This window comes from Trichosurus vulpecula, chromosome X, assembly GCF_011100635.1.
Source record: "Trichosurus vulpecula isolate mTriVul1 chromosome X, mTriVul1.pri, whole genome shotgun sequence".
In the NCBI taxonomy this organism is placed as follows: Eukaryota; Metazoa; Chordata; class Mammalia; order Diprotodontia; family Phalangeridae; genus Trichosurus; species Trichosurus vulpecula.
The window spans coordinates 22,717,575-22,740,075 of record NC_050582.1 but is presented as its reverse complement, the minus strand read 5'-3'; the positions used below and the strand labels follow the sequence as shown (position 1 = coordinate 22,740,075).

Below are 22,501 nucleotides of genomic sequence, written 5' to 3'. Positions count from 1 at the left end.
CACCGACCCTGGAGTCAGAAGGACTTGAGTTCAAATCCGGCCTCAGACACATGACACATTTACTAGCTGTGTGACCTTGGGCAAGTCACTTAACCCCAACTGCCCTGCCTTCCCCCCTCAAAAAAAAAAAAGAAACCAAGAAAAAAGGGTGTCCATTTTGTAAATTTCTTCATTCTATGAATTAAGTTCCCCTCCATCTCTAGTACGGACCAAAAAGTTAGAAATGTCTTCTTTTCCAATCTATAAACTGTGAACCCCCAAGTCAAGCTCTGCTGAATGACTGGAAATCATTCCAAATTTGTTAGACATCAAATTATTAGAAAAATTAAAAATGAAATAGCTGCAGTGTGTCCATCAGGACTCCTCAAATCACAAAATTAAATAAAATGGTAGCTGCATGTTTCTTGCTACTTTAATCAATTATACCAAATCACATAAGGACATATTTCAGCAATGATGGTCTTAGAAAGAAGAGCATCTTTGTCTAATACAGGTAAAAACATAAAAGAGGAAAAATATGAGGAAGGAAGAAACAGAGACCTAGTCCCTTGTTTTACACAATGGACCAACCATTATTAAGTGGTTAAAGAATGGTTTAATATTCTCAGATGAAAAATATTCAAGGAGGTTTATAAAGCCCATATATTTATATACTGTGGCACTAGATGTGGATAAAGACCACTGTAATCACCATACTTACTGAACACTGTAACACTGGAAGGAACTGTCAGGATACTCTGGTTGGAAAGGCTGTTGACTCTCCACAGTTCCAAACCACCACGCATCATCTATTATACTGCGAAATCTGTCACCTAAAATTTTTGTTAGAGAGAATCTTTAAAAAGCACTCATACTTACCGGTGAACAAACTCCAATCTATGTATCTAGAACCGTAAGGATTCTAAGCAAAGACATTTTTGAGATAACTGAATGTTATCTCTTCTAGTACCATAACATCTTAACATCTTTTAGCTAATTGGAATTCAATTCTAAGCATTTTTTCAAACAGTATTACATTTGTCATCACATTTTTCTCTATCTTCTTAAAGGTAGAATGCTACAAATAACTATTTTCCAGGTCCGAGTCTCTATCACTTACTATTAAATAATACAGTTATGTTGGCTACTGAGCATTCCTCCTCTGAGTCACACTGCCCAATGTCACATTTGCTTTTGTGGTGCCTGCGCCTAACAGGCTCAACACTGCCCTTATGCTAGTTTGCTAAGGGTTGGAACTTCAGAAAACGAAGTTGGTTAAGAATTATAGATTAGATAAACATGAATAAGACTCTAGGTAACCTTTGTGAGAGTGCATGGTTTCTGTATAGGGACTTGGTGGCAGTTTCTTCAAGCAAGGAAGTTTTAGAAGTGAGGAAGGGAGTATTACTGTGGAAGGCATCAAGACTATATACGTGATCCCAACATCATCCCAGGAATTTGAAGACCTCTATTAGGATGTATGGAACTCCAAAGGAGGATGTATGAGAGGTCCTATATAAGAATCACACCGGTAAAGAAGAGGTAACATTTGTACCACTGGAGGAAATGCACACACTGTTCAGATCAGGAACCCTTACTCAAGTATAATCACTGAACGTAGCTAAAAAATTAAAACCTACTTTGTTTTCCTATTTTGGTTGTTTTCCAAAAGCTCTTGCAGGCTGAACTAGTTACTTCCTCTTACTATGGAAATTCTTTATTAAAGCAAGAAGTTCTTTACACATTATGTTATTTAATCTTTAGCTTGGAAGGACCAAAAATAATCATCAATGTCTATTCATCTTCCAGCTTAGGTCTTCCCCACACTATACACATATAATCCTTTTTCCTCCCTTTTAAAAAAATCGATTTTTTTTTTTAGTTTGAGGTGTGCATTTACCCCTCCTACATCCCTCACTGAGAAAGCAAAAAAACCCCAAAATTATTAAAACCCTGGCATGTAAGTCAAGCAAAACAAATTCCCACATTGGTCATGTGGCAAAAGAAAAAAAAATATGGTTCAATCTGTACACTGAGTCTATCACCTCTCTCTCTGGAGGGTGGGTAACATTTTTCATCACAAGTCCTCTGGAACTGTGTTTGATTGCTGTGATAATCAGAGTTCTGAAGCCTAAGTTGTCTGTCTTCAAAATATTGTGGTTATTATATAAATTGTTCTCCTAGGTCTACTCATTTCACTTTGCATAAGTTTATAATATGAGTCTTCTCAGGTTTCTCTGAAACTATCCCCTTCATCCTTTCTTACAGCACCAATAGTATTCCATTACATGCATATGCCATAACTTGTTGATGGGTAACCCTTAAGATTCCAATTCTTTGCCACCACAAAATGAGCTGCTAGAAACATTTTTTACTTATTGGTCCTTTCCCCCTTTTTTGATCTCTTTGGTAATTAGACCTAGTAGTGGCACTGCTGGGTCAAAGGGCATGCATAGTTTAACAGCTTTTTAGGCATAGATCAAAAATGCTTTCCAGGGGGCAGCTAGGTGGCGCAGTCAGTAGAGCACCGGCCCTGGAGTCAGGAGGACCTGAGTTCAAATCCGGCCTCAGACAATTGACACATGTACTAGCTGTGTGACCTTGGGCAAGTCACTTAACCCCAACTGCCCTGCCAAAAAGCAAAAAAAAAAAAAATGCTTTCCAGAAGAGCTGGAAGATCACAGAATCCTAGGATTTGGATGGAACCTTAGAAGGCATCAAGGCCAACACCCTCACTGGAAAAACAAAGCAGCTGAACCCCAGACAAGTCAAGTGACACAGGAAGTTAAGAGGGAGAGCTAGGATATGAACCCAACCTTCTGATTTCAAATGTAGTGCTCTGGAAATTACACCACAGATAACCTCCATAACATCAGAATTCCTTTATCGGAGACAGGTTTAAGAGGAAAGGGGTCCAGACTTGTAAGTTAATCAGTGGAGAAAGCTACCAGGAAATTTTCTCTGCCAATTCAGATCACAACTAACCTGCAACTTTTACAGGATTATAGAAGAGCTGACTAGGGAACTGACTGAAGGATTAAGTGATTTGCCCAGGGTCATACAAATTAGTACATTATATGGGAGAAGTAAGACTCGAATCCAGGTTGTCCTGGCTCTGTGTCTGGTTCTCTATCTACAATTAAACACTGCTCTCTTTGGTTTCCACTAAACTAAAAAATCAGTTTTAAGTTTTAAGACCAGGATGATTCTCATTTTGGTGTAATATCCAACACTTAATATTAAAAGAAGTTTGGGAACTAAAATTAATTGTAATGAGCAATCTTGGGCCCAGAAAAAAGCAGAAGAAACATAATTCCTTCTATATTGTGGCAGGGAGGTAAGGAATGCTGCTTATATGATCAAGATGGAATGCTGCTTATATGATCAAGATTTGGTTCCTTTGTCGTTTGGTTTTGCTTAAAACTATATTTCTTTCCTGGGGATGGGGAATGAGTATATTAGGAAATATCAATTATAGAAAAAAAATTTTCAAAAAAATGAGGGAAAATATGTTCACAAAACACAATTAGTCCTGTTCAGTTGTTGACAGTGGCAGAGGTACAAATTGGCATGTGACTGATTATATATATACATATACATATATACACATATATATGTATATATATGTGTGTGTGTATATATATATATATATATTATCCCATACTTAGTGAAAATTACGTATCAGTCATTCTGTAAACTATCGTAAAGCTTCCCAGCTGAACGCAATTGCCACAAATTAAGGAATTACAAGCATCTTTAGGTAGAATTCAAGCATTTTTCATTGAAACGGATGCATTGACACACGTGTGTATGTGTATATATTTGTAACAATACAGTCTGTTGCTGATTATATACAAACACACATACATATGCGTTTTCTTGTATATGTATGTATCGACATCCATTTGGAATTACTATTTGAAGAAATAAAACAAAAAGTTTCAGCTCAGGGGAATCAAGTGGGCATAAATTACACAGATTGAAAAAAAAAAAACAAAACTCCGATTTGGTTTCATGCCAAAATTCTGAGAATGAAAGGACTATTCACAGAAAGGAAATTGGCTCCTAAGTTGGAATGATGAATAGGATAGTTCTCTGAATAGAAAAGTATTCATGGTAAGTAGGTGGCCCCTTCTGTAAAGAATGGGTAGGGAGAGTCTGATTTAAAACTTGTATAAATGACCACGGAGGACAACACAGGGAAATACACAGACATTTGAGTTAACATTCAACTCTTCTAGACAGTGAAATTTCAAGTTAAAAAAAAAAAGGAGTGAAACTTCAAGAGAGAATGAATCTCCATGAGGACGTATCATCAATGTGGTAAGGTGCATCTGCTTTTTCATCATTGGCTTCGACCCAAGCCAAAAAATCTGGAGTAACCAGATAAAACAGTTAGAAAAAAAAAAGTTCAAAAACAAAGGCCCAAGATTCTCCTGTGTTCAGAAAGGACAATAAAATGCGTGACATGATTACTATTATTACCAACTCCAATTATATAGAAATTATTCATCTGCACCTGGAATAAAGAGGGCAGCTTTGGTTATACCAACTCAAAAAAAACACAATAGAACTAGAGAAGTTCCAGAGAAAAGAAAACAGTGATGAGCACAGTTCTGGGCACACAGTGGCTTCTTAATAATGTTGACTGATTCACTGATTGGTTAATAGGATGAGCCCAAGGGCAGTGGAGCTGTTTTGTGAGTTCAGTTCAAACTGATTCACTTTATTGGTTTCCAGTTCACTAATCTGGCAAAAGAAGGGGTTGCATAAGATCATGAGTTCTTAACCCGGGATCTACAGGTCTTATTGCATTCAACATTTCCAAAGGGCTATAAACTTGGATAGGAAAATAACTGCATCTTTATTTTCACTAATCTCTAAAAGAAATTCAGGATTTCCTTAAATTACTTTTTAAATATTAACCTTAAAAATAATCGATAGGAAGGGGCGGAGCCAAGATGGCAGCTGGAAAGCAGGGACTAGCGTGAGCTCCCCGCCAAGTCCCTCCAAAAAACCTATAAAAAATGGCTCTGAACCAATTCTAGAACTGTAGAACCTACAAAACAGCAGAGGGAAGCAGGACTCCAGCCCAGGACAGTCTGGATGGTCTCTGGGTGAGGTCTACCCCACACGGAGCTGGCAGCTGGGAACGGAGTGGAGGAGAGCCCAGCATGAGCAGCGCGGACCAACCAGACCAGGAGCCGGGCAGAACAGGCCCTAGCGCCCTGAATCAGTGAGCTGCAGCAGTTACCAGACTTCTCAACCCACAAACACCAAAGACAGCAGAGAAGGTTAGTGGGAAAAGCTGTGGGAGTTGAAGGAGTTCCCGGTTCGGCTACCAACCCCGGGGGCAAGGGAGGTGGGGCAGCTACAGCTGCAGTTGCTTCCGGCCCCAGGCCCACCTGGTGGGAGGAATTAAGTGGTGCATCAGAGCAGGAGTGCACAGCCTGCTGAAGATCTAAGTCCAGTCCGAGTTGGGGGTTCTCGGGGAAGGAGGAGTGCTGGTATGGCAGAGCTGGTGCATCCCCCCAAAACGTGGAACATAGAACTCTTTAGTCTACAAGCAGTCATACCCCACTGAAAAACTCAAGGGTCAAGTTAGTTGGTTGGGAATATGCTCAGGCAGCAAAAACACACCCAGATTCAGTCTCAGACTTTGGATTCTTTCTTTGGTGACAAAGAAGACCAAAACATACAGCCTAAAGAAGTCAACAAACTGCAAGAGCCTACGACAAAAGCCTCCAAGAAAAACATGAACTGGTCCCAGGCCATGGAAGAGCTCAAAAAGGATTTGGAAAAACAAGTTAGAGAAGCAGAGGAAAAATTGGGAAGAGAAATGAGAAGGATGCGAGAAAACCATGAAAAAACAAGTCAATGACTTGCTAAAGGAGACCCAAAAAAATACTGAAAATTACACAGAAGAAAACAACACCTTAAAAAATAGACTAACTCAAATGGCAAAAGAGCTCCAAAAAGCCAATGAGGAGAAGAATGCCTTGAGAGGCAGAATTAGCCAAATGGAAAAGGAGGTCCAAAAGACCACTGAAGAAAATACTACCTTAAAAATTAGATTGGAGCAAGTGGAAGCTAGTGACTTTATGAGAAATCAGGATATTATAAAACAGAACCAAAGGAATGAAAAAATGAGAGACAGTGTGAAATATCTCACTGGAAAAACCACTGACCTAGAAAATAGATCCAGGAGAGATAATTTAAAAATTATTGGACTACCTGAAAGTCTTGATCAAAAAAAGAGCCTAGATACCATCTTTCAAGAAATTATCAAGGAGAACTGCCCTGATATTCTAGAGCCAGAGGGCAAAATAGAAATTGAAAGAATCCACTGATCGCCTCCTCAAATAGATCCTAAAAAGAAATCTCCTAGGAATATTGTCTCCAAATTCCAGAGCTCCCAGATCAAGAAGAAAATACTGCAAACAGCCAGAAAGAAACAATTTGAGTATTGTGGAAACCCAATCAGAATAACCCAAGATCTGGCAGCTTCTACATTAAGAGATCGAAGGGCTTGGAATACAATATTCCAGAGGTCAATGGAGCTAGGATTAAAACCTAGAATCACCTACCCAGCAAAACTGAGTATCATGCTCCAAGGCAAAATATGGACTTTCAATAAAATAGAGGACTTTCAAGCTTTCTCAGTGAAAAGACCAGAGCTGAATAGAAAATTTGACTTTCAAACACAAGAATTAAGAGAAGCATGAAAAGGTAATCAAGAAAAAGAACAAGAAAAAGAAATTGCAAGGGACTTACTAAAGTTGAACTGTTTTGTTTACATTCCTACATGGAAAGAGGACGTGTATGATTCATGAGACCTCAGTATTAGGGTAGCTGAAGGGAATATGCATATATATATATATATGTTTATGTATATACGTATATGTGTGTATGTATGTATATATGTATGTGCATATATATATATATATATATATATATATATATATAGAGAGAGAGAGAGAGAGAGAGAGAGAGAGAGAGACAGAGAGAGAGAGAGAGAGAGAGAGAGAGAGAGAGAGGGCACAGGGTGAGGTGAAGATGAAGGGAAGATATCTAAAAGAAATAAAATCAAATTAAGGGATGAGAGAGGAATATATTGAGAAAGGGAGATAGGGAGAGATAGAATGGGGTGGATTATCTCGCATAAAGGTGGCAAGAGGAAGCAGTTCTGTGGGAGGAGGGGAGAGGGCAGGTGAGGGGGGAATGAGTGAATCTTGCTCTCATCAAATCTGACCTGAGGAGGGAATACCATACATACTCAATTGGGTATCTTACCCCACAGGAAAGAAGAGGGAAGAAGATAAAAAAAGGGGGGATGATGGAGGGGAGGGCAAATGGGGGTGGAGGTAATCAAAAACAAACACTTTCAAAAAGGGACAGGGTCAAGGGAGAAAATTCAATAAAGGGGGATGGGTTGGGAAAGAGCAAAATATAGTTAGTCTTTCACAACATGAGTATTGTGGAAGGGTTATACATAATGATACACATGTGGCCTATGTTGAATTACTTGACTTCTTAGGGAGGGTGGATAGGAAGGGAAGAGGGGAGAGAATTTGGAACTCAAAGTTTTAAAAACAGATGTTCAAAAACCAAAAAAAAAAGTTTTTGCATGCAACTAGAAAATAAGATACACAGGCAGTGGGGCATAGCAATTTATCTTCCCCTACAAGAAAGGAAGGGAAAAGGGGATGGGAGGGGAGTAGGGTGACAGAAGGAAGGGCTGACTGGGGAACAGGGCAACCAGAATATACTCCATCTTGGAGTGGAGGTGAGGGTAGAAATGGGGAGAAAATTTATAATTCAAACTCTTGTGAAAATCAATGCTGAAAACTAAATATGTTAAATAAATAAATTTAAAATTAAAAAAAAGAATGCTAAGGTAATCAAGTGCTTTTGATTAAGTCATACTAGGTGCAAAGCCCCCGGCCCACACCCTTTTGCTAACTAGGTAGTAAGCTCCAGGCCCACAGCCTTTTGATGATTTGTTGTGAAGTCTTTGAGCCCTAAGAAGGGTATGTAAACTCAGAGGCTAGCATTTTGTTTGGGGCTCTCACTCACTGGAAGAGTGTTGATGTGGAGACTCTGGGTAGCCACAGGAGCCCCGTGGCTTTGAAGAAAACCCAGATGTTGGTGCTTCTCTTTTTGGTAACTATGTATGTGGTGTCTTGATCAGACAAAGCCAGTCTGTTGAATTGTGTTATTTGCTCTGTTTATATTGTCTCTGTTTGTAATTTCTGTTTATATTTGCTCTGAAGTTCAGGGTGCTGGCTTTTCCTCCTGAACTAAGTGAATTATATATGTATGTTTGATTAAAGTGAGATTGTTAACCCCAAAAAAAAAATAATCGATAGGCTTCATCACCTTGCCAAAAGAGTCTATGATATAAGAAAGGTTAAGAGAACCCCTGAATTAGATGATTTAAATACATTTGTAATTTAGGTCATATGAAATGGACAAAATTCAAGACTAAAAATACAAAGAATGTGTACCAATTAATGTCTAGATGAATGACAATATTTCTGGTTTGAAAGAAGAACCTTTAGGACCAAAAGAAGTCATTCTTTACACAATGGGATTCTTATTAATAAAGCTGTGAGTTGCAGAGAATAAAAATGAAGAGGTCTAAAAAAGACTGACAGAAATTAATGGACTTAGAGCCGCAGAAAACATGGGTGTGATCCCTAAATTTCTGAAATTGTGTCATAGAGAGAAACCTACGACTTCATTCAACTTTCCTTTGTTGCAAATGCCAGAATCAAAATACTCTGCTGGATACATCTCATGGCAATTCTCCCATCTTCAGGGGTACTGGTCATTTTAACTATTTATTAACAAATTGAAAAGCAATGGAAATGATAAGCTGGTGCAATTTTTTAGTTAATTACATTTAAGCTATCACCAGTAATACCACACCCTTTTGCTCCAATACAAATGCATTTCTGAGATCTATTAGTTAGCAACAATGATAAAAAACCCATCTATTTACCCTGAAGTACTGCCCATAAAAGGTGGCAAAGATCTACTTACCAGTCTGCCAGTTCCTTTCTTTGGCTTCATTATAAAACTGATGGAGAACAAGGAAATCAATAACATCTGGCATATCATGGTACCTTTGTAGGAAAAAAAGAATTATGTATTTCTATAAATATGCCACACAATGGCTGAACACCCTGGGGCAAGCCCTTAACTTCTCAGTGCGTAGGCAACTCTTTGATCCTGTAAGTTGCAGTGAAATGCCAAAGAGTTCACGGCATGTACCAATGAAATCCTAAGTCTAATCCCTATCCCCATAAAGTACAGAGTCAATACTAATAAACTCTCATTTTGCTAGTGCCTGAACCTTTCGCTGATAACAACCTTACAAAGTAGGCAATGGCAGAATTATAAGCCCCACTTTACAGAAAAAGGCACAGAGGCAGGCAAAGATGAACTGGATGGCTGCTCCCAGGCAGAGACACCGCACGGGTGTTCTGCCGTAACTATATGCTCCCAGTCATTCAAGGCTTATCAATATCAAGGCTGTCAATATAAAGATACAAAGGCATAGAAGCAGGAAATCCAAGTATCTTGGGAGGGAAGTCCTTTGAGGTATGAGGTACACCAGGCACACACAAGCAGGCACTCCTAAAATGTGTTCACTTTGCACCCCAAGCATACCAAGGGCTGTTTGATGACAGCTCTGTCTAACTTATTAAACATACTCAAAAGTGATAAAACTTTCCTCTCAATTCACTTAACAAAATTACCACTAAAACTAAATTTACAGGGTCAGATAAAAGTTTAGCAACACATTAAACATAACTTAAGGTTCTAATTAAGTTGCCAAAACCTTAAAATTTGGCCATGAAAATAAAAGCCACCAAGAATGAGGGGAGCCATCAATGCTCTACGTCTCCAAGAAGACTGGATACTGCTCAAGACTAGGAACTGTGTCTTGGGAATTTCTGCTAATACACTACAATTGAGGAGCAATCCTGCATATGTGAAGGTGTTTGATAAAAACTTCTTGCTGAATTTGCCAAAAAAAAAAAAGATTCTATGACCAGAGTATGCTACTTACTTAATGGAAAAAGATTCTCCAGTCATTTTGCCTGAGATGGGATCCAGAAACGCGAGCTTCAAACAGCAAAGTGTAGGTGGTCCAATTTCATATTTGATTCCCACGGTCTTCACAAATTCTTGTTCCTATTCAGAGGAGACCAAAGAAATATTTCTTGATGTAACTGCATAACATATACACCTTATTTTATCATGAGGAAAGTCCGTAAATAGCCCATTTTCTACTATCATAGGGCTAGAATGAACTGTGAGGGGGAATCTCATCCATGTGCAAAAGCACATGGTTGAGTCCAAAGAACTCAATGCAGCTTCTTGTCCTATTTCTAAATCTGTAGAGGAAGGCTTGACTACACAGCCCAACACCCCATGTCCTTCTCACCTTCCAAATTTCTATTACTAAAATAAAATACACCTCTTCTTCTCTTGTCTTCCTGAGATAAATTGGCTGATTTCGATTCAACAGATATTCCTAATGCATCAGTGACATACAAAACACCTTCTCAGCCTTTTTTGCTGGATCTTCATCCAGGTCATACCAGCTAACTGTGGGTGCTCCACAAAGCTTTCTTCTCCCTCTATGTGAGATCTTGCTTAATGACCTCATCAGCCCTCATGGATTCAATGACCATCTTTATGCAAAGGATTCTATTTATCCAGCTCTAACCCTCTCTGCTGACCTCTGACTTCCATACATGGCCCTTTAGGTCCTCAAATTCGGCCCTTTGAGTGAATCCAAACTTCCCAGAACAAATCCCCTTAATAAAAGGATTTGTTCTATAAAACTTGGACTCAGTCAAAATGCCATACTCAAGGACCTAGAAGGCCACATGTGACCTCAAGGCAGCAGGTTCCCCACCCCTGTGTCCTGAGTCCTTCTCTCTTCCTAAAGTTCCCTATTCTTGTGCAGGGTAACACATCTTCCCATTCACCCAGCCTCCCAACCTTAGGGGTCAGCCTTGATGACTCACTCCCCATATCCAAACTGTTGTCAAGGTCTGTCAAAAATATCCTACTTGCAAAGACTTGGTAAAATATGTGGAACCCCACAAACATCAGTGATTATTATTGGAAATGGGCACAAGGTTCATTCTAATGACATAACCTTGAACTTCTCTCAGCCTGTTTCCTCGACTATAAAATGGTGACGAAAACAGCGCCAACTTGTGAGTTGTTGTGAGGATCAAAACAGATCATCTTTGTAAAGCACTAGGTATACCTTCAAGTGCTCTATAAAAGCGAGCTCCCATCATAACCACCACCATCATCTTTCACCTAAATGCTCCTCTCACTTCTGAACTTCCTTTTTACTGCTGATGCTCCCACTAGGTCAGGCAGCAGGAAAAACCAGATGACAACTAAAAAAAATTAAATGACAAACTGGAAACATGACACACCACCTTCAATTCAAATCTGGGTGCCATATGTCACTGTCCGGACAACTCTGTGTCATGTTGACTCTACACGGACTGTTCCCTCCACCTTCTCTCCACCACTACCTTGGAGTCTGCCCCAGCCCCTCAGCTATGATGGGGCTGGCAGGGCCCAGCCATCTCTGATCCTTGAAGGGAGGGCCTACTCTTGCTTATTTTACATGTGTAACCCCAATATTTGTAACCACAGTGCTTGGCACATATCAATACAAGCTCTATAAATGTGAGCACTAGTCAGGAAATTCAACAACTACTGATTAAGCGCCCTCAAGGAGCTTACATTCTTTTGAGGGGATAAAACATGTACATAGACTGAGGAAACGCCAAGCACTCTAGGCACTTTACATGTTAACTAATTTGATCCTAACAATAGCCTTATGAGGTAGGTACTATTATTTTCTCTATTTTGCAGATGAAGAAACTGAGGCTGAGAAAGGGTGACTTCCTCAGGGTCAAAGAGCTAGTGAGTGTCTGAGGCAGGATTTAATCTCAGGCCTTCCTAACTCCAAATCCAGCAATTTCCCCACTACAGTTTAAACCTGAACTATAACTAGGACTTCCCCAAGGTGGGAGGGTATAGAAAGTGTATTCCAAGAATGGTGCAAATAAGTGCACGGAAAGAGAGAGAAAGTTACAAATAAATTCACGAAAGGAGAGAGAAGGTCACAAATAAATGCACGGAATGAGAGAGAAAGTCACAAATAAATTCACGGAAGTAGAGATAAGGTTACAAAGGGCTAGCCCACCAGTTTACTGGGGATGCTGAGTACGTGAATAGGAGGAACATGAAACTCGGCTTGCAGAAGTAGGTTAGAGTCCAACTGGGAAAGGACTGGGGAGCCACTATATATTCTGTGTAGGAGTGACAGGATATACCCTGTGTTTTACAAGTACCACCTACCTTGCTGTGTGGAAGGGAGAGAAGTTGGAAATAAGGACACTACTGCAAGAGTCCAGGCAGGAGTTAAGAACAACAAACAAAGCCCAACAAGTTGCTAAGTCTTCCAAGGCAATAAATTGTTTAATTCATTTGCAAGGGTACTTCAAAGACATAGATTCGTGAACTCGGTAACCTTACCCTGAGGTCCATTTTGTTCCATGGCTGTTTCTGTAAATTAACACTGTATATTTTTGCTTTTCTTACAGCCCGCACATAAGCTTCATGGCCTTGCCTAAAATATATAAGCTAAGGGAGAAAAGAAAGGTACTAAATAAAATGTCATTTTGAAATTCTATACAGCCAAACTCTGACAAATACCACCTTCTGTTTCTGTCACCCACCAAAAATGCTTCAGTGCTCATCCTTGGCACAGAAGTGCTACAGGAGGAAAATGAAACTGAATGACTTAAAAGGATTTAATGCCTAGGTAACAGCAATCATTCACACACATAAAGATAGAGACAACATAGTACCAAGCCATTTAACAACCATTCTAGAAGTGAATTTTCATTAAGTCAGATCTCCCCACACGACTCCCTGCAACATTATCTGCAATGTGTAATATAAGCCATCCTCCAAACACACAACCATTAGCAATGAATATTTGCTATACTCAGAGTAATAAAGGGGATGAGGTTTCACTCACGTATAAGACAGCTAGACAGAGTCCAGTGAAGAACTTCAACTGCCCAGCAGTGTAAATTGGTAGACTATAGAACTACAGAATTTAAGTAGTGGCTATTACTTTCTAAGGGTAATTTAAGTGTTAACTTAATTTTCGATTATGAGGACCTATACAGTTTGGAACTGCATTACCTTTAAAGTTAAAAAAAAAACCTAAAAGGATAGAATTTAGAATTTAAAGGAATTAGGCACATGGATCAGTAGTTACCCAAATTTGGATAATCTCTACCACAACAGGTTTGTTTTGTTTTGTTTGGGTTATTAATACCATGATCATGCTTGTTTCTTTTGGAATTCACCCTTCTTTGAGATATCTTGAAAATCTATCCCTAAGTGGCTTGAAAATATGTCCTCTCTAGCAGGGATGTTTTCTGGGCATATTGGGTCAGGTCCAGCTTCTTTTCCCACCTTGATTTCCTTGAATGCTATTTCCACTTCCATCCAACACAATGATAGACCCAAATGTGGTTCTTATATTATTATCAATTATGTGAACACGCTCACATGGATATGTTTGGGAGATCAGTTAGCTGTTCTCTTTTGATTTTCACCTATAAAAAATACTTGTGGGGAGAAATGGCTCAGTTAAGGCTAATGTAAAGTTTCTACATACTCATTTTCCCCCACCACTGAGTTTGTACTTTCATCTAGTGCTATCCTTAGCTGCCATTTTTATTTGCAAGGAGACATTGCTTGCTGGTTAAAGTGGTTTCTTGGGTTTCTTTTGGTCTCCTTGTGAACGTTAATCAGTCAAACTTGTCAAAGAAATGGTAATAAAGCTAGTTTTGACATTCATCTATTTCTCATTTCAGAATCAATCGGTAATTATCAAACATCTACTTGACTATAGACACAGCACTAATAACAGCAGCTTGGTCAGATCGAGTATACTGGGATTGTATGTGGTGCTTTTTAATCATTAGTCTTTCATACAACTTGACCCGAAATTTGACCTTTGCTCTGATCAGTTGATCTGACTAGTTCAAAAATAACTACCACATCGGTAATCAGTTATTTTTTTGGTCTAACATAGGAGTTCATTGAAGTTCTTCAGAGTTTGCTACACCCAGGGCTTTTGGGCAATCTTAAAAAAGTCTGCACGGCATGCAGCAATGAGGATGCTGGGTAATCTTCAATCATTTGCCCTCTATATTATTTATTCTCAAACCACATACTTCGACATACCTTTCACCACAGTCCCCTATATCTACCTCTTCCTTGATGTCACCAAGTAGCAAAGTGTGTGGAATTGGTTGGGAGGACACAGGCAATGTGTGAATTTGCTTGACTGTACTCATTTGTTACAAGGGAAGAGGAGAATTGAGATACTGATGCCAAGAACTGAATAATGAAACATTAAATGAAATAAATATTAAAAAAGAAGTTTGGAAGTGGACAGAGACAAGGGCACTTGTTACTAGGGTAAACTATCCATATTTGTTAAGTTCATAATAAATAAAATTTGAATTTAAAAAGTGAAAATATCGGTTAGGAGTAAGCTGTCAAGTTCTTCATAGAATTCTTCTACTTCTTCAACCTTGGCAACATGTTGGTACAAAAACATGACTAACTTCATGGATCTCCCAAAGCATCATGAGAACTGCAAATGGAGATGATCAAGTAGCCCATTCAGTGATGGTTCTCATTGCCTTTAGGCATGACACTGCCACCTCTGCTGCCCCCTCCGTTGGTTTTTCTGACAAAAGCCTATGAGCTGCTTTTCTATTTTGCTGCAATGGCTTAATGTCTTCCTATGTGACAAAAATGGAAGGGCTTCAGTTCCTACAGTAATGTATTAGACAGCAGGATATCGACTCCACTGCAGGTAGAACAAGGTCTCTCATTAAGAAAACCAAGAGTTCTGTCAGTATTTGTAAAATGGTCAAAAAATTCTAGGGTTCTTGGACCTTTAGCACTACACGAAATATTTAAACAATGAAAACTGATGTTTGGCAAAGATGTAATATGTGTTTAAGTACTCTGACACATCTAATTTACTAAATGCAGTCTTGCAAATAGGTTCTAACATTACGAAAGTATTGATACTTTCAACATTTCCTTGTTCAACAAAAGTTGTCCTCAGCTGTCTCCTAACGGTGTGGTAGTAACCCAGAATCTTCCAAGCCAGCGAACATAAGCTCTCCCAAAGTTCTGCCTGGGTGGAAAGGCTTGAAGTACACTTTAGGCAACAGATTGTCTTTCCTATCCAATAAATGACCAGCCAGCAATCACCTAACATGTTGGAGATTTCACTAACATGTTGTAGAAACTATACAAACCTTCTGGTGCTTCAGAGATAACATCACAATTTTCATGAAGAAATTAAGAGCTATCACTTCTTGTTTAGAAAGATTTCATAAATTTTATACAAGCCAATTATGAATATGGTTAACTACACTCATTAATTTATTCAATAAAATCCCCAAAAGGAAGGAGTGGTTTTTGGGTTTTTTTTTTATTACTTTTCCAATTATGCTGATGATGTTCTGAAAAATGCTGTTCTTCCAGAATTAAAACTTGCATTTAGGATCAAATTGCAACAGCTGCTTTTAAATTAAAAAAAAACGTTATAATTTTTATTCTCAACTAACACCCAATAAAATGGGCATTTCCATAAACATGGAATAGAAAAAGAGAACTGTATAAGAAACTGCAAATCTGTCCATATCTTGCTTTTCTTTGTAAATTCACAATGTAAATTTCAAAACTTTCTGAGTCTTTCTGCCTTTCCTTTTGTTCTCTTGTGTGCACTTACAAATATCTTTTCAATTCAACTATTAGAAGTGAAGACATTAGAGAAAACAATGAATCACCTCATCTCCCATCTGTGGAACTAATGGGGAACGGCGTGGGATGGTATCCAAGATCCACTGGGGTGCAAGCCACTCTTCACTGGGTTCACCTGTTACAGCAGGCAGTCCGCTAGGTTTCTTAAAAATAAAATTGAGATATCTATAGTCATAAATACATGGACAATAACAAATCAAACGTTAAACATAGCTGGTCCATAGTGTAGCCTAACATTTCATTTGCAAACATTTCCTTTCAAGAATTAATAAAAACTTTCCTGACAATGAGTCTTTCAGGTGCTACCTGAACTAAAGCAAGAAGTACTAATCATTTTGAAATATACGCCATATCTTTAATACAAGTATTGTTGTTCTATGATAGTACATGAAATCAAATGCAATCCACAATGTTTTTGTTGATGCTAGATCTCAATCTATCAACGAAAGCAGCAACAGAATGCTTAGCTATAGAATTTTAGATTCAAAGAAATAGAGAGATCACACTTTATCACCAGGAAAAGCTACAAATGATAAATAAAACTGTCACTGAAGAAACAAAACAAAATTGAAATGAAACAAAAAAATGTACTTTTTGCTACTTTTCCACAGAGGTAAAAACATTTACATAAATTCCAGATTATTAGAGACAAGATTCACGCTATCTGAATATGTTATAATTCTGCATGACAACTTAAAACAATCCAAAGAATAAAAACTGCCTTTAGAGAACAGGGGAAAAAAACACTGTCTAAAAGTAGGTTATATGTTATCACGAAGTGAATTTTAAATCCATTTAGTCTTTCAGAACCTAAAACATATTAAAGACCAAAAATTCAGCCCTCAAATTCCAGACCTTTTTTCTTGTCTGTTTCGGCTTATTTTTCTTTTCTTCTAGTGATTTAGCATCCTTCAAATTTTCTTCCTCAGAGCTGATACATATTTTCCGTGTTGTCTGTCTGGTTTGTCTCTTTGGAGGTTGCAGATTAATTCCAGCATCTGCTGTCCAATCAGAATAATCACTTGATGAATCACTGCAAATAAAACAAATGTACAAAGAGCTTAGTAATGAAAAGCAATGGTTTGGTTTGCATTTAAATTTGACATGTTCATTTTTAAAACGTATGCATAGTGGGCATTTGTGCTAGCATGAAGAGAAAATTTTTTACTGTATTCTTGAAATTATTTGTAGTAAGATGCTTTCTGATTAAAAAAAAAAGATATGGCAGCTAAGAGGATCCACATAGCAGTGTGACTGGCTGCTGAAATAGGTTCCGATCAGAGACTTTCTAAATAAAAATTAGTATCATCTCAAATATCACTCCCAAGGTGTCTGCTGAGATTGAAATATGATTCATATGTGTACTGCTGAGACACACGGTATTTTAATTTGTATTTCAGCAGATGCATGAAACTTTCCAGACTTTTCAACAAAGTTAAAGAAGAATTTGGAACAAACATAGTTACAAGTACCTGGAGGAGCTTTCCATTTGCCACTCGGCTACAACATCATCTGCAGATGCATCGCTGGTGCCTCCAGTCTCTTCTTCCTGCAATCACAATCAAATCAAGTCTTCACCATTTCTCTTAGGATAGCTCGGTCAGTTCTGCTACAATGTGTGTTTTGAAAACCCCAATTTGTTCCAATGTGGTTGATATATCAGAGAACATTTGGAGCAGAATGCAATTTCAAGTTTGCTTATGTGAGATTTCATCCCCGAGAAACATTGAGAACATGGAAAACTGCATCACTTCACAATAACTCCCAAGCTGCAACCCTGAAGATGCCCACTTCCAAGCAAGGTTAGGTACCACATTTCCTGGGATGGTTGACTGATCCAATTGACTTCAGATTCCTGATTTGATGTTTAATATTATTTTAATACATCTTAACAAATTATTAGGCTTGGATGGACTCTGAGGGCACATTCTTGGACTTTTATTTTGTTTTAACCATCACACTGGCTTACACTAAGAGATGCTCTTAGTAATTATAACTGAAAATTAATTTATACCAGGGTGGAATACTGGGACAAAATCTTTAGTGTCCCTTTAATTAGATCTTTCTTAAAGTATCACACATATACGACTTTAATTCTTACTTTATCAAAATTCTTGTGTTCTTGCTTCCACTGAAATAAATAAATAGGATAGGAGTTATTCTCCTACATAGACAGGTATTTGGAGGTGACTGGAGAATGTGCCCTCAGTGCCTTGTCCTGATACCTTTTTTATAGGGAGATAATTCAGAGATTGGGAGATAATCAATCCTGATTATTCACAATTGTAGGCAGCTCTGTGCACCTTGCATTTCTCTACAGATTTTTAATTTGGCATTCCCAAGTCAGTCACTTTCAACATGAACATCTGGTTTCCAAAATTGGTTGAAGTTGATAAAATGTCAAAAGTTAGCCCACATTTGCAAGACAAGCAACCTGGCTTGGGTGGACATGATAGAGAAAGCCTGGAGTGCAGCCTGGGAGAGGAATGAGACAGTGCCATATTTATCGTATATCTTCTGTTGCAGCAGGAACTATGGGCCAAGGAAAGTTGGTTCATACCCCTCCCCCTTCAGTCCTGAATCCTGAATCCCCCAGTAGCTAAAGATTTTGCCATCTTCGCTCCTGTGGGAATTAGGGGGCAGGCTGAGCAGCATCCAAAGACAATGGGTGTCACCAATATTTAGTGTAGTATTTATACAGTTCTTAACCATTTAACATGTATCAAACTGTGCTACCATTTTTATTAGGTTTCTTTTTTAAAGTTCCACTGACCAAGGTTCTGAGTGTTGTGGCCCCAATTCCATATTTCCCATAAGCCCTGTGGTTATGAATTGCTCGATTTTGTATAGCTTGGTGATTTGGGGGAACACATATAACTTGATAACAGAAAAGACTGTATAACCAAACAGTGAACAACTTGGGTCCCAAGAAAACTCCACAACATTCCAATTCAATATTTATAAAATTTCTTTTATGCATCATTATGACTGGATTTAGTACATGCTTATAGCTAAGCACAAGTTCTAATTTCAATAGCAACTGTCATATGATGTAATTTTCAATATTTTAAATCTGAAGTATACCTCTTAAGCCTAAGCCCAAAGATACTTGTTCTTAAATCCAAAAATCATTATTTTAAAAATAAGTGGGTGTCTAATCAATACATACCCAGTTATTACACTAAATGAAACATTTTCAAATATCAAGATTTCTCGAGATGGGGAAGGTGAATCTTGTAAACCGAGTGAAGCAATGATCACAATAATGTGGAGGAAGTATAGCATTTTAAAACAGTAACTGAAAACTTCCGAGGACCAATAAGTCCTATGGAAGAGTGCAGGCTTATAGGTGTGGCATGACACGCCATCAGATATGGCGAGTGTGTTCCTTGGTTTTGCTTGGCTGTCCTTTGTTTAAAGTATGTTGAGGAAGAGGAAAGAGTTGGGGGCATTGGGAAGTGACAGTGAGGAGAGAATCATCAACAGAACACTAAAAAAGGATAAATGAATGAAGTTGAAGAGTAAGCTTGAGAAAAAAGTCAGAGTTAAAGCATAAGCGAAAAGAAATGGGAGAGTAAGGCGAAGGAGGAAGAAAGAAAATTGTCATGCTGTTTCCCCATTACCTTATATTTTCATATGATGTTGATAGCTTGCATATCCTTTGACTATGGATCTTCTACTAATATATTTGTATCAATTCCCTACTTTGGACATCAGACCCTTACTAGAAAAATTTGCTGCAAAGATCATTTCCCAGTTTGTTGTTCCCCTTCTAATTGCACTGATGCTTTTGCATTTTATGTAACACACCATCTACATTTTAGCTTTGTAAACATCACTATCCTTTGGTCAGGAACTACCCACAGTTATTAAAAGTGTCACCTTCGTTTCTCCTCTAATATGCTCACGCTACGACTCCGGTCTTACGTCCTCATTCCCAGAGAATGTTGAGTCACTTACAAAAAGCTGTTTGGATTTATCCTATCCTCCGCTGTATCATTCTACATATGACTTTTACTCAGCAGTAAAGGATCTACCAGACAAAAATGCAAATAAGAGAAAATATGCATATTGTATACATTTCACATAACTCATTAACACCATTTGCATTTCAGTTTCTTCCTATCATTGACTATGAATATTCTTAATAATTGTCACAAATAAATAATTTTGGAAGCATTTTGGCAACATATGAAACAACTCAGTGATAATAAAGCAGGCTGAAGGAACACAACGAATACAAAAACTCTGGTCTATAACATGGCCTCTCCAGAAGGGAAAAGGGACACAATCATAGAATCTCAGTGGTAGAAAGGCCCCCAGAGACCACAGAATCCAACCAATACCTGTACACACAGCCAATGGGTAGGCGTTGCTTTGGCATATATCATTAAGCAGTTTTTTCCTTACTCTGAGCTCAAATATGCCTTGAATGTATTCTAACTCCTACCCACTACTCCTCAAGGATCACACAGAATAAATTTAATCCTTTTTAAAATCTCTCCAAATATTAACAGTATCTATCATAACATCTGGTCACCCAGGCTCAGTATCTATGTCTAGTGCTTCAACCTGGCCTCATGTCAGTTGCAAGGCCTCTCACCACCTGTGAAGCCCTCCTTTTAATACTCTCTACCTTAAGATCTTTCTTACCAAAGCTGTAACTAGGAATTCTTAACACATGAGGAACGTACCACAAACTACACCAAGCGCAAGAGGTTAAGAAGATGCTCATGGAGTGACCATTTGAAAAAGGAAGACACAAAGGCCAAGAACAGTAAAGTGACTTGCCCAAGATCAAAGAGCTAGTTAGGGGCAGGACCAGGATTCCAATCCAGATCCTCTGAATCCAGTGATCTCTATTCCGTCCTGTATTTCTGCACCTTATTTAAGTCAAACTGCTTTGCAAAGTATCCGTTGTAAAGCCACATGCCTAAGAGCTTTTGCTTGTCTGATCCGAATTTAGGGAGCAGTTACCTTGGGATGAACATTCTTTCTTTTACTAAAGTGACTCTATTCTCCACTTTTCATATTTTCAATCTGTTCCTATTGTCAAAGAAATAAGAAGGCACATAGTCCAGGACACCACCATTGCCTCATCTCTAACAGTAGCTCTGGACCCCCAGCTACCCCCTTGCTAGATTGCTTCATTGTCATCTCCTTGCTCAGCTCTAAGCCAGGCCAGAGCTTCAATCTCATCAGCTTTGAAGAACCAAAAGGGACAATCCAGCTCATCACTGAGGGCTTGCCCCCAACTCTCTAACAGTATCTAACTATAGCTCACCACCACTGCCTTTTTCCTCACAGGAATGCTAAGTAAAGGCTTTTAAAAACCCTCATTCTGAACCTTTATTATCAAGCCTTCCTTTTCTTAGCCGCTAGGCGGCGCTGCAGTGAATAGAGTGCTGGGCCTGGAATCAAGACTCAACTTTCTAAGTTCAAATCAACCTCAGACACTAGCTGTTTGCCTCAGTTTCCTCATCTGGAAAATGATCCAAAGAAAGAAATGACAAACCACTCTAGGACCTTTGCCAAGAAAACCCCAAATGAGCTCACAAAGGAGTCAGACACGACTGAAACTGACTCCTTTTCTTTTTTTTTTGGTTTTGTTTTGTTTTTTGGCAGGGCAATTGGGGTTAAGTGACTTGCCCGAGATCACACAGCTAATAAGTGTGTCAAGTGCCTGAGGCTGAATTTGAACTCAGGTCCTCCTGACTCCAGGGCCGGTGCTCTACTCACTGCGCAACCTAGCTGCCCCAACTGACTCCTTTTCTAAATGTTTATGTACTACCCCTTTCCTTTTTGAGGCAGGAGGGAGATTTGGGGTTAGTAAGAAATGACAACTAAACCTAGACCAGAGATTTCCTAAGTATAGGTAACTCACTTAAATTATCAGGAAACTATGTATGACAGAAAAATCACTCTTGCTCAGTATCATAAGGTAATACTTATCATCCTATTAGTAGTAGAAGCTAGGATATTATCAGTAACTAAAGTCTATTAGGTCTATAATCTGAATACTTTATAATCTTACCTGGTTTGCATATCAGCAACAAATCTCTCAAGTTCTCCATGCTCATAGCTGTGGTGCTCAGTAATCCTATTCCCCAGTTCTTTCAGTATGCTGGGAGGTAATTTGTACGGTGTCTGCTGGCTTAGTCACAGTCCTATTGAACTCATCAGGTACTTCTGTTATTTCCTTATATAGTCTTTGCTTTCAACTACCTCATGCAAAGTCATTTGGCTCAAGGTCACAAAGCTTGAAACTGATGCAGGTGAAACCAGAACTCAGGCCTCAAAATCTCTGTCTCTCTCCTCCCTCCCTTCTCCAGCCCCCACCTCCACAGTGCTATGACTGCTTTCTCTCTGTTTCAAACAGCCAATCGATCGAGAAATATTTATTAAATATCTGAGTCAGCCACTGTGTTAGAACCTACCTGGTGATACACAGATGGCAAAGTAATGACACCTGCCCTCAAGAAAACACAAAATCAGTATGAGGAAACTTGGAAGTGAAGGTGCTAACAAAATTGGGGAGATGGGGAATGGAGGAGCGATCAGGACAGGTAACAGGTAGGCAGCACTCGAACTGAATTTTGAAGGA

General features: G+C 38.7%; 1 protein-coding gene across 1 annotated transcript in view; it reads right to left on the bottom strand.

The window, feature by feature from the left end:
* The window catches only part of BRWD3 (bromodomain and WD repeat domain containing 3), a 126,983-nt gene that overhangs the window by 26,052 nt on the left and 78,430 nt on the right, over nucleotides 1-22,501 (bottom strand). The window contains exons 22-28 of the mRNA XM_036740187.1: nucleotides 17,370-17,446; nucleotides 16,753-16,930; nucleotides 15,924-16,040; nucleotides 12,565-12,672; nucleotides 10,058-10,182; nucleotides 9,025-9,107; nucleotides 701-812 (exon numbers count right to left, since the gene is read on the bottom strand). Coding sequence (XP_036596082.1) covers nucleotides 701-812; nucleotides 9,025-9,107; nucleotides 10,058-10,182; nucleotides 12,565-12,672; nucleotides 15,924-16,040; nucleotides 16,753-16,930; nucleotides 17,370-17,446 — 800 coding nt within the window. The remainder of the gene's footprint in view (nucleotides 1-700; nucleotides 813-9,024; nucleotides 9,108-10,057; nucleotides 10,183-12,564; nucleotides 12,673-15,923; nucleotides 16,041-16,752; nucleotides 16,931-17,369; nucleotides 17,447-22,501) is intronic.